The sequence below is a fragment of the Mesoplodon mirus genome (assembly GCF_964341445.2).
Source record: "Mesoplodon mirus genome assembly, chromosome: 17".
Lineage (NCBI taxonomy): Eukaryota > Metazoa > Chordata > Mammalia > Artiodactyla > Ziphiidae > Mesoplodon > Mesoplodon mirus.
The window spans coordinates 33076075-33089745 of record NC_138993.1 but is presented as its reverse complement, the minus strand read 5'-3'; the positions used below and the strand labels follow the sequence as shown (position 1 = coordinate 33089745).

General features: G+C 35.2%; 1 protein-coding gene across 3 annotated transcripts in view; it reads right to left on the bottom strand.

The window, feature by feature from the left end:
• TDRD3 (tudor domain containing 3) overlaps positions 1-13671 on the bottom strand; it is a 207473-nt gene that overhangs the window by 45270 nt on the left and 148532 nt on the right. For all 3 annotated transcript variants that reach the window (XM_082602562.1, XM_082602560.1, XM_082602561.1), the window contains one exon: positions 1348-2198. In XM_082602562.1, the coding sequence (XP_082458688.1) occupies positions 1348-2198 (851 nt within the window). The remainder of the gene's footprint in view (positions 1-1347; positions 2199-13671) is intronic.

The following is a 13671-nucleotide window of genomic DNA, read 5'->3' as shown; positions in this document are numbered from 1 at the left end:
TGCTATCATTAAATAACACCTCCTGATCCCAAGCCCTACAGAATCTTTAAAAGATCCAACCACACTTCCTAGCCTGAATTTCAGTTCCTTGAAATTTTCAGGTAACTTTACTTCCACCACTCCTTTTAGCCACACACAGGCACACCCTTAACAACTGAAACTACTCTACATTTGAAATATTTATTTCAAATATTTTTTGACTTGATCCTCACATCCACCTAGGTCCCTCACACTATAACTCACCTCTGTTTTTATTACCTTGTTAATATCTCCAGTCCCCTAACTACTTGACTTTTTTCCTGTGTAAGTGGCCCCTTGAGAATGAACTAGTTAACAAAGTCCACAAATAATTATGAAATCCCTACACTATGAGAGGAACAGGGCAATAGAGGGAAAACTAGAGATATATAGTCCTGCCTTCAAGGAACTTAAAATCATGGTAGGGGAAGGAGTTATCAATGCAGGAACCAAAACCAAAAATACTTATAAACTGTAATAAGTTTTAGAAAGTGAACAAGGCACTGATTGAGAAAGACAATAATGTAGAAGGGATGAGGGGGCAGAAAAGAAGGGCTTCTTCTAGGAAGTATCTGAGCCAAGTCCTCAAGGATCTGAAGAGTAGTTGGTGGAAGATCATGTTGGGCAGAAGGGGAAACACGTACAAAGGCCCTTCTCTCTGAGGGTCCCTCTGTCCTCTTCCCCTTCCTGTTTGCACTGTGTTGGTCTTCTCCCTCTCAGCCAGGCTCTTTTATCTGATGCACTGTATTCCTTCTCAAACTCACCTTTTTTTTTTTTTCACGATTTTCCTCTTTCCCTTTTAGCCAGAATATAATGTAGAACTGAAGATTGTTTAAATGATTTGTTTCTTAAATTATTTATTATTAGCTAAATAATTAACCTTCCTGCTCTTAGTTTTTTTTAAAGTAGGCTGACTGTGTATTTATCTTTAAATTAAATGAAATCTGCAGAATTTGTGTGCCATTCAACTGATTTTCTTCCTTGTGAATCAGTATAATTTTACTAGAAAGAAAATATTAATAGTTCAGTTGATAATAACTGAAGTAACTCATCAACTTCACTTCATCACTTTTACAATACTTTTCTGATATGCAAGTGAAAATCAAACCTAACATAACCAAATCCTATGGGACTCCTAAGCATCCATAAAAAATATTAAATATTTTGTTTTCCCTTTGATAAGTTATATATGTATACATCTATTCAAAGACTTTATAAACAAGTACAATCATAGAACACAACTCAGTCCCAAAGCAATGGCTTTCTATGGTCTCACTAGACTCTTACATTCAGTATTATTAGTATTTAATAACTTTGTAACATGCATACCTTGTTGTCTTCCCAATAAAGTGCTAAACATTCATCTCCAGGTTTCCACAGTTTTGCATACTCCATAGGAATAGATGATTCCAGTACTTTTTCTGGTTTAATTGGCCCAGATCTTCTTTTGGGCCCACTATTGTAAAATATTTTATCATCATAGGGTGTAGCTGTGATGGGTCCTGCTGGCTTAATAGGTCCTACTCGCCTTCCCTTCGGTGGCATTTCTGTCTCTCCATTTGGAACACCAATGAAGCTATTCGTTCGGACAGGATTCTGGTAATCAGCATTTACATTAAAATGTTTTTCAATTTTTATACCACTAAAAGCTTCATTATTTATTGTTCGTGGTTTCCTATCATAAAAATGATCAGGATTTGCTGTTTGGCTTTCTCTTTTCCCACGTTTTTGATAATTATAATCTATGGATTCTTGAGGAAGTGGATTTTCTTTTGCCTCTGCATAGGATAGAACTTTTCCTGATTTGCTTTGCATAGAGTTATCCCTTTTTTTAAATGCAGCATCATTGTGCTGGGAACTTAAAGGGTATGAAGTATCTTTAGTTCTATCATATCTAGAATATGGTCTATCACACTTGATTCTCTCTTCAGCCCATACTTCAGATCCTGAAGAAGTACTTGGTCTTTCAGAACCTCTGTTTCTAGGTAATCCACTGCCTTCTAAAATTGACTTTGAATTTTGGATGTCTCTTTGAAAACGAGGAGGTTTTTCATTTCTTGGCTGTCTGGTATCATTTCGAGGAAGATATCTTGGTTGATTATTATCTTTTACTCCATTTTGCTCAGTATTTGACAATCTGTGTTGTCCTTGATGAAGCTGCTGTGGCTGTGATTTAGGTTCTGAAAAGTAAAAGTATATCATATGCATATTAAAATGAAGACTCTGTATTAATACGTGATTACCAAACTACTATTTTAACATCTTCCACTATCTTCCCACCTCATTATCTTAATCCCTCTTTACTTTGTTAGGGTCCTGTATTTCTAATGTATAGTTTGCCTGGTTAGCCACATTAGTGAAGTAAAGCAATGATATGAACCATGAATAAATGGTGGATAATTCAAAAACAAGTTGTCTTTGTCACTGAACGTTTGCACTGTTATAACAAAGCCTATCTATATATGCTATTCTGGTAATTCATTTCCCAAGACAGTAATGAAATAGAACTGCAACCTGATAACACAGAAGCTGCTATAAAACTGTACAAGTACAACCCTTGCTCAACTCCTTTCTGAATCCCAGTCCCATTTAAAATGTATAGCTATCATTGTCAGTCAAGTTCTAGTCTTTGCAAAAAAAAATATTTCTCAAATCTTTCTGGATATGGAATTGCCAAGTGTTTGGATTACAATTAGATATTTACTATAAACCTATCAAAGTAATTAAGAACAGGTACTACTTGGAAATACAGAAAAAAGTGTCATAAATATGATTAAGCAAAATAGTGCAGATAATGTCCAACTAGAGATCAAAATCAGTAACATGGTAAATATATACTCATAATCTGATGGTTATATTTCACATAATCATTTTTATTCTACTTCAGTTTGTACTGTGTCACTTACTCTTTCTTCCTCCATTGTTTCACATAGCATGTCTATAACACTACTACCAATCATATTGACTGGTCTTTGGTGTACACATCTTGTTTCTCTTGTCATACACTATAATCAATATGCAGATCAGGATTATTCTTACATTTCCCCACTGTCACAATACTTCTTAACAGGGGCACTATTGACATTCTGGGTGAGAATGTTTCCTGTATTTGCAAGAAAATTAACTTCTTTGACCTTCAGATACTAAATCCTAAAGCATTCTCCCTCAGCATTCCTAGTCACTGTGACTACTCAAACTGTCTCCATACATTTCCAAACACCCACTGGAGGAAAAAAGGTACCAGATAAAATGTTTAGATCAATAGGAATAAAGAGAAGACCTTTAAAAGTTCCTGAATGACAAAGCAAGTCAAGACTAAAGATCAAGGCTCAAAATGAAAAGAAGCTTCTCAATGGAACCACTGGAAGCTAGAAAGCAATCTAACAGACTTTAAATGTCTTTGAAATTAAAGGAAAAATATTTTCTAAGTACAATTCTACATTCAGCCAAACCACCCATTAATTGTGATAAAGAATAAAGATTTTTCAAACATGCAAGATCTCAAATACTAGCCAAGACCATCTACAGAGACATTTTTACAAAATCACTTTTTCCCAAGATGGGCTTTATAAATATAACACAAGTATCTTATTTTTAAACAACTGTAGTCAATATTAATTTTTTCTTTAGAGAGAAGAAAAATGGACACAAATGAGCATTTTCAGCAGAAAGCATGTTTTAGCATTTGCTCCAGTCATTATTAGAGAATAAAGGCAGCAGCCGTCTCTTGCTGACAATCTGCAATGCATCAGGTACCCCACACTAGCACTTTATACACATTATCAATAGTCCCCACAGTAGTCGTAACATACAGGTGTTGTGGGGTTTATTTAATAGAGAGAGGTAAAGTCCTTTATATATTGAATTGAATAAATTTTTCAGCTTCCAAAATAAATCAAATATGAAGGTATTTTATTTCCTGACAACAAGGTTTGAATAGATATTCGGGGAGTAAGCTTTTTAGATTTGTGTTTAGGGATCAATTTTTCAAAATTATTCCAGTTAGGGACACCAAAATCTATGATGATCAGGAAATACAAATAACTTAAGTCATCATGAGAGTAACTGAGTATCCTGGACTACAAATGGCAGTTGAATAACCATATATACGGAATGAAGGCTTCAAATAGGCTTGGTAGGTGCGGGAGAACTTGATTTCAGTTCTTCTAAAAGAAGAAAAAAGGTAAAGATTTCCTAATCTATTTTAACTGAAGAAGTACGTTAGATTACAGAATAAAACAATTAATTTTACTACTAAAGGATATACTTCATTTGCATTATTATGCTGAGGCAATATAGTGAGAGAAGAATCTATAAAGGAAACTGCTTTTTAAATAAGAACGTCTTTAAAAAAATAAACTCGATGAGGCAGAAGATAAAATTGTGCTTTTAAAAGAACACAGTTTTCATATACATCCATTTCATTCCAAAACAAAGTAAGAGTAAGCCAAGGAAGGTCCTTAAAGGTTTCATCATTCTTGGATTTCCTTAAACGTAATACCTTTTATCTTAGGTAGTTAAGTAATGATGTCAGGTATAAAGTAAATATTTTGAAACTGAACTAATCTATTAAATAAATAAAAGAATATGCTCAATCACTAAATTCTGGAACTGTGATTTTAAATAAATTAAGAAATAGCTCAAAAGTCAAATAGAAAGCTCTTCAATTCTGCAGTAGGAATCTAGTGGCTCTCTGCCACCTTTCGTGAGGAGGCATGATCATTCCAAACCACCAAAATACTAACTGGCACCAGGGGCCAGGTCTACAGTCACTCTAATAGGAATATACTGAGACACTCTTCTGTATAGGAAGGAGAATAAAATGCATCACTATTTTTTTTTTTTAATGACCTGAAGGGGAAAGATGAAACAAAACAAAAGCATAAATGGAAATTGGTAACATTTAATATTAAATAGGAGAAAAAAAAAAGAAAATTAGCAAAAAAATGACAGAAAAATTCATCACAAAATAGATAAAACTGTGAAAACATCTAAAAAATTAAAGTGATACAAGTCCATATGATAAAATTAATCAAAGACTACTACATGAGTTTCATTTGCCTTGTAATAAAATGTTCCTATTAGACCAGATCATGAGTTTCAAAATGTATCTTTACAAGATAATTGATTACAATGTTTTACAGCCCCATGACTTGAAATGCAAGGATCATTAAGAACGAATTTATTAATTGTCACAAATTATTTGGGTTTGTACATAAGAATATGCTAAATTAATCAGGTATCTTAAAATATTAATACTTCTTTGCAGAGTATTCATTCTCCAGTCACAGTTGTACCTGCTTTTTATAGTAAAAAAAACAGGTATATTTTGTTTCCCAAGATGACTCTTCATTTTATTCTGAGACACCTATCTGAAGAAATGACTTAATTAAGACTTTACTATGCACCTGACTCTACTTTAAAGTCTTTTGACTACATTACTTCATATAATTCTGCCAACCACGCTGAAGGGCAATATTATTATCCCCATTTTACAAGTGAATTAACAAAAAGCAAGGCTAACAGCTAGAAAATGTTGAAGCCAGAGCTTAACTCAAATCTAATTGAAGCAAAAGCCCACGATTTTCTCATTATGCCAACCTGCCTGCCCATAGGAACAAAACAGAATGTAACCAACATGTTAACTACAATTTTATCACCTACATTTGTTCATTTCTGGTGCGATGCAGAAATCACAAAAGCTCTTTCGCAAAACCAAAGGAATGGCCATTATGGGCCAGATACCATTTTTAAAAAGTCATAGTACCACAGTACAACAGGTTACCTACTAATGCAGACATGAATTCAAGAAGAATGGTTAAAATTATTGCTGAGTAATCCTTCAACAAATAAAGCAAAATAAAAACAAATCATTAAAGATACTTGTTACAAAAAGATGATATTAACTGATTAGTACATGAATTCACATTAAAACAGAAGCATAACACTTTCTAATATTTCTATGTCTATATATAAACCCGATTACTTTTTCTTCACATCAAAATTTTCAACTAGTTTTCTCAGTTATACAAATCAGGGCTTTTGTGTAAAATATCATGAGATATTGTGTATATTCTGTAATGATCACAAAATTCTTTGGCTATAAAATTTTATCTATCAGCTCAAAATTTATACTTTGTTTCCTCTGTAAAAAGTTACTTCCTCTATATATTTATTCTGTATGAATTCTGACTTAGATTAAAAAAGTTAAGACAAGGAACTATGTTTCATTCTTAGCAGGTACATATAAATACAACTGGTTATTAGATGATTATGTTCTCCATATAGTAAAAAATAAACTGTAGCCTTGTAAAAATCTTATGTTATAGGAAGAGAAATTGCCCATCACCCCAAGCCTACAGCATAACTTTTTCATGCTATATTAAATACATCCTTTCTTACCACTCTCTTCAAAATAATCACTTTAACATCCATAGAACATTTATCTACTGGATATCCTTCAGCTTATCTTCTAGCCCCACTACTTCACTGACACTATTTTTGTCAAGGTCTCCAATCAGTGGTGTGTTGGAGCCAGTCTGAATATTGCACAAAAACAGATTATTAAATTTTCAGAAAATCTGCAATCTGGTTGCAGATTGAAATTAGCTAATTGTTGATAGCTTGAAATTAGCCACAGTGGAATATTTACACCACAGAAATCAGGAAAAGCTAAAAATCAGAGCATCCCTCCCCTGCCTTCCACCTCTTCCCCCAGAGCCAGTTGTTAAACATTCACCAACACACTCTTAATGCTATGTAAACCCAATGGACACTTCCCATCCTTATCTCTGTTTCTACTCCTACTTTTTGGCAGCTGTTTTCTCAGTTTCCTTTGCTGGCTCTTCCAGCTCTATTCAATCTCTAAATTCTACTGCCTGTTGAGTATCTCTCCTTGATTTTTTAAAAACTTAACATATCTTTAAAAAGTGTATTTCAAATTCACAGTAAGCCAATTTTCACCAACTTTCTATACATTACCTTTAAATTTTTTCACTAAAGTTATCCCTAAATCCACATGTAAATTTCTATATACAATTAATTTTTAAATTCAAATAACTACTAACTTTACATTAATAATCCGGACATTACCTGTGCAGCACTGTGGCATATTTTTACTTTCCACCTGCTATTTTATCTAGCACCTTAAACTACCTGGATAATGTCAGGTGCTATGCTGTCAGAATGCTTAAAAATCTAGGGACCACAATGTCATAACAACACAGATCAGAGCATTTCAAAGTAATTCTAGCTAAGGACCAGGGTTTTTGCTGTAGTTATTGGTTCTGGTTTTAATTTCCAATCAGCTGTTGACTGTCACTTTGGTAAAATGCAGTAACAAATATTGAGGCATTGACAAACTGCTAAAAGAGTTTCTGAATACTTACTCTCAATTTCAGTACTTATCTGTACTTATTCAAAATCAGACACTATACCAGTATAGAATACAGTATCACTGGTACAGACTATTCACTGTTAAAGTAACAAGTCCACATGACAGAATTAGAAACAACTATCTCAAGTTAACCTTAAAGCACTATCTAGATATGTGGGGTAAATTTGCACTTCAAAAAAAAAAAGGGAACGGTAGAAAGAAATCAGTCCTATAAGAAAAAATCAAGGACTGGGAAGGTCATACTGGTGGTTAGGGATAGAGAGAAAGTGACAGGCAGTCGGTAGATAACTACACATTTTCTCTCTTTTGCTAACAGCTTATGACTATTCACATAGCAATCATTCATCCCTGGCTTCCAAGTAAGCATTCCACCATCAATTTCAATCAATCAGTTGCATAGGGAAATGAGGAGGAATGTTGTTTGATGCAACTGGATGTAAACATACACAAGACTCAATACATGGGCGATGTAAACATACACGATACTCAATACATGGGCAATCCTTTCTTGAGGAAATCCTTCACAAGAACATCTAGCCTTACACATACACATTCTCCTTGTCTTCTTGACCTAGTTTTCTGGCCTTCCAATAAAACTGTTACCATTCTATCACATTCCCTTCCTGTATCCCTATTCTTCATTCTTTAAAATTCAAGCTATAAATCTATAAGTCAAACTATTTAAACTGACTTGAAACTTGATTAAATGAAAATAAAACAAAACCAAAAAAGACACTTACCAACCATCAAAAGCCTGCAACTTCATATGCACTACTCATCAACCATTAATATTATACCTGCTGCCATCTAAATATATTACATCTGAATATTATGCGGAATTTGAAATTATACAGTACCATTAACCAAGAAAAATGCTACTTCTCACAAAATCCACAGAAAATAAAGAAATGGAACTCCACAAAAATAGTATATGTAATATAATCTGAATTTTATTCTGCCAACAAGAAGAGTCTATGGAGCATTTTAAGCAAGGGGGTAGTGGGATCAAATTTGTGTCTTGAAAGATCACTGTTTGCAAAATGGAGGATGAGATGATAAAGTTCTGCAAAAAGTCAGGAGGGTTGATGAGGGCCTGAAGTTGGGTAGTAGGGGAGGAGATGAGGACACAATGAGTGGAGGACGCCATTGCTACTCCTGCTAATCACAGTGATGTTAACGATGATGACAGTGGTGGTGGTGGTGGCGTTAGAACTACCATTATATGGAGGCCTATGTGCCAAACACTGTGCTTAGCACTTTCATGCATAATCCAATTTGATCTTCTCAATAACTCTAAACGTAGGTGGTGCAACTGTTTCCCCATTTCCCAATAATGAAATTAAGGTTTGAGAGATTATATAACTTTCCCAAAGACATACAGCTAGTAAATACAAGAGCTGTGAGTTAAGTTAGTGGTAGAATCAGTTGTATTTATCTGCCACAGCATCCATTCAATTCTCCCCTTCTTTTGGTAAAAGAACTCTGCTTTCATTGATAACTACTCCCTCCCCTTTAACATATAATCCAGAATCAATTAAGATGTCCTAAGCTCTCCTGACTAAGAAGGAGGCAGATATAGACATTAGAAGATGGAAGGTCTTTTTCTGTCTGATATTCCAGGTATAAGGGCCATTCTATTGTTTCTGAGAAATAATTTTTTAAATTACTTTTTCATACTATGAATGGAGATTTGATACCAACAACTGTCAAACAGACCATCCAAGTCTCTTTGTACTCCTATTTCAGCCACTTCACACACACAAATGCCAACATCCCCACTGGGAGTTGAGCTTGGGGAATCAATAATTACATGATGAAAGGTATTTATCTTTTCCCAGAAAAAATGTTTTTGCAAAATTAAGATAAGTTTTTACGTGCCTATCTTTATATGTCATTATGCCCACTTATATACGATGGCCTGATGCTATACCTGGTGCTACCTGGGCCAATCTTTGTTACCACGTGAAGACAGCCCATCAACACACAATTCAGAGACAGAGAAAGACCTTCCACTTACATAAGCCAATAAATTACTTTTTCGCATATTTGGATTTCTGTGGCTTACAGCTTAATGTAAACTAATTCAGAAATTAGTGCCAGGAAAAAGAGTGATACAAGTGACAGACCTAAAATGTAAAACTTGTTTAGTAAAGGAAGGGTACAGGGTAGTGAAAGCTGCTTTAACCCCTAACAGAAGTTGGCACTCCTCATTGTTTGGTTAAACTGTAGCCTATTCTCTTGGAACTGAGACCACCTAACTAATGAGGCCAATGCTTTAGAGAACTTGGTATGAAAATGTCAGGGTGATGAAAGGTGTTGGTTACTTCTTATTGCCTTCAGTAAGTCCTACAAGAAAGCAACAAGCTGGCAAGCTTGAAAGTAGAAAGGACACAGATGCAACTAGCTATGAGGTGCTCTTCTCAATTATACCAAAAAGCCAAAAGGACTGTGACTCAGATAATCATGCTTCTTGAGAGATTACAGAATTCTATGAACCAAGGAATAAAAGAGGAAAAGCAGAAGATGAGACTGGGTCCTGGAAAGGGGAAGCTTGATCACGTATGACCATGTCCAACATTTATGAATGTTGGATGAGTTCTTAGTTCCTATAATTGTTTAATTTAAATCTTATCCTTTTCATAAAAATATCTCTATTTGAATTCTGTTCATATTTTTCTAAGTGTTTACCCTTTATATAACTGGGTCATATTCTCTAGTCTACTTTCCAAAATTTTGACACAAAATATGGAGAAACATAAATAAAACTTGTAACAAATACTTAATTTACAAAATAAGCTATAGAAACAAGGAAGCAGAGGAGTATGAATTTAAGAAAGTTACTCTGTCCAATTTTCTCACAATGCCTCTTTTTCCCTATTTGGAAAAATGAAGGTTTTCCTGGTTTTATTTAGATGTAAAAAGTTAAAACAGTAAAGTTACTGTCTTAAGGCAACCCCTCCCTCTATCTCTGGCCAACCCAGATATCTTCCATGATAATAGAAAGAATAAAACCTACTCTTTTTGTCCCAAGTTGAAACTTAAAATATATATTTCTAGTGGGCATTGTTTCAAATGGTAGTTATGTATTACTGAAGTAATATATTGATAAACTTAAGGTATGTAAAGTTGAAAGTTGGCCTGATAATCTGGCCATGAACTCTATCTAGTCTATGAAACCAAAAAAATTTTTAAGAGCCTATACATGAGCCTTTTCGAACACAACCCTATCACAAACTCATCAGTTGAATACTGACATCAACCAACTTGACAGCAAATTATTACATATCACATAGAACACTTTAGTGATTACTCTCGTAAAACAATGTAATCCAACCTAATTTTTTTTTTTTTTTTTTGCGGTATGCGGGCCTCTCACTGTTGTAGCCTCTCCCGTTGCAGAGCACAGGCTCCGGACGCACAGGCTCCGGATGCACAGGCTCAGCGGCCATGGCTCACGGGCCCAGCCGCTCCACGGCATGTGGGATCTTCCCAGACCGGGGCACGAACCTGTGTCCCCTGCATCAGCAGGCGGACCCTCAGCCACTGCGCCACCAGGGAAGCCCAACCTCATTTTTTTCAGAATACTGATAATAATGTCAACTAGAATTACATTTGTCTTGAATTAAAAGACACAACAAAAAAGTTAATGATACGAGAAAATCTCTAGGAAAAGTACATGTGATGATCAATTATAGGCACTAATTATTTTATTGCATTTCACTTTATTGTACTTTGTCAATACTGTGTTTCTTACAAATTGAAGATCAGTGGCAACTCTGAATTGTTAGATGATGTTTAGCATTTTTGAGCAATAAAGTAATTTTTAATTAAGCTATGTACATTGTTTTTTAGACATAATGCTATTTCATACTTAACAGACTACTGTATAGTGTAAACATGACTTTTATATGCACTGAGAAATCAAAAAAAATTTGTGGGGCTTCCCTGGTGGTGCAGTGGTTGAGAGTACGCCTGCCGATGCAGGGGACATGGGTTCATGCCCCGGTCCGGGAGGATCCCACATGCCGTGGAGCGGCTAGGCCCGGGAGCCATGGACACTGAGCCTGCGCGTCCGGAGCCTGTGCTCTGCAACGGGAGAGGCCACAACAGTGAGAGGCCCGCGTACTGCAAAAAAAAAAAAAAATTTGTGTGACTCGCTTTATTGTGATGTTTGCTTTATTGTAGAAGTCTGGAACCAAACTTGCATTATCTCCAAGGTAAGCCTGTATCTCTGACGGAAATTTTAAAAAATCAGAATAAAGAAATGATAGTGCCCTTTGTTCTTTTAGAGAAAATTATATAATACAATGTGAAAGTAAATGTGTTACTTACCTGCATTAACTCTGTAAGAAACACATTCTTAGAGGATGTATTTTTTTTCCAACAAGCCTAACACATTACACAGAATTTGATATGACAGAACAAGTCCATCCAGGCCTAGGCTTATTCAGCTAAACATGACTTTTAGGGTTACCTGAACTAAAGAAAATCCTCAGACAGCTTAAATGATACAAAACATAGAAGCAAGAGAGGTTTGATAATTCAACTGAATTAGAAACAAACATTTAAAAAAACCCCCAATATACACATCATTGAATCATGATTACTTCTTTATAATCAATTTAGGTCTGTAACAGACACAAATAATGACACTGATGATATGAACATGAATAAAATGAAAAGCCCATAGTTTTTTTCATTAGCTGTTCATAAGGCATTTAACCATTAAAATTTATGGAGACTCTATCCTGAAAAGCTTTCTAGATTGTCCTTAGAAAAATGGCCAATATTTTCTCCCATCAATGCAGAGTTAATTTTAGAACATAAGATTTATGGAACAATGACCAAATTCTGAGCGAAAACCAAAGTGGAGATTCAATTTTACAAAAGTAAGAGGTTATTCTGGGCTTTATTTTCAATTAAAAAGAAACATGAAATCATGAAGTAAGCAGAAAAACAATTCATTAACTTGCCTCAACTGTTTATTTTACTATGAACCTCAGCTCACCTAGGAATACCTCAATAGTATGAGAATTAATAAGAGAAGGAGTAACAGAATGATCTTTTTTTGGCAAGATACCTGAGGAGGACAACACATCAAGCATTTCCATTAATCCTGTCACCTTTACTGTAACAGGATTACACGAAGACAGAGCCAAGAGAATACAGGCACACCTTGTTTTATTGCGCTTTGCAGATATTGCATTTTTTTTTTTAACAAATTGAAGGCTTGTGGCAACCCTGCATCAAGGAAGCCTACTGGCACCAGTTTTCCAACAGCATTTGCTCACTTCCATTCTCTGTGTCACATTTTGGTTATTCACAATATTTCAAACTTTTTCATTATTATTATATTTGTTATGGTGATCTGTGATCGGTGATCTTTGATGTTACTACTATGACTTACTGAAGCTTCAGATGATGGTTAGCATCGTTTTTTAACAATGAAGCTTTTTTTTTTTTTTTTTTTGGCGGTACGCGGGCCTCTCACTGTTGTGGCCTTTCCCGCTGCAGAGCACAGGCTCCGTACGCACAGGCTCAGCGGCCATGGCTCACGGGCCCAGCCACTCCGCGGCATGTGGGATCTTCCTGGACCGGGGCACGAACCCACGTCCCGTGAATCGGCAGGCGGACTCTTAACCACTGCGCCACCAGGGAAGCCCCAGCATTTTTAATTAAGGTATGTGCATTGTTTTTCCAGACATAATACTATTGCACACTTAACAGACTACAATATAGGATAAACTTTTTTTTTTAAACATAACTTTTATATGCACTGAGAAACCAAAAAATTCGTGTGACTTGCTTTATTGCAATATTCACTTTATTGCAGTGGTCTGGAACCGAACCTGCAATATCTTCCAGGCATGCCTGCATAAGAAACATCTACAAGCATGATAATCTTCAGTCCATATATGTATCAATTTATTGTCCCGCTACTTGTGCTCATGTTTGTTATCATTAATCTCCTCTGATGCGATGTCAGCATCATGAAAGAAAGAATTCAGGGTGAGAAGAGCTATTACTGAAAGGATAAGTTTCTCTGGTCAAACATTTAAAACAATGAAATAGCAAACCAAGCAGTATTTTCAAGGCTGCCTGTTTAAAGGATTTCTTAGCCATTCAAAACAACTAGTTAGCCTTATTTTGGCAATAAAACTTTGAAATAAAGAATGTAATGTTATTACAGATTACAAAAATGCCAGATCAGATTTGACTACTGTATTCAAAATACCTCTTCTAAGTCCTTATATTTT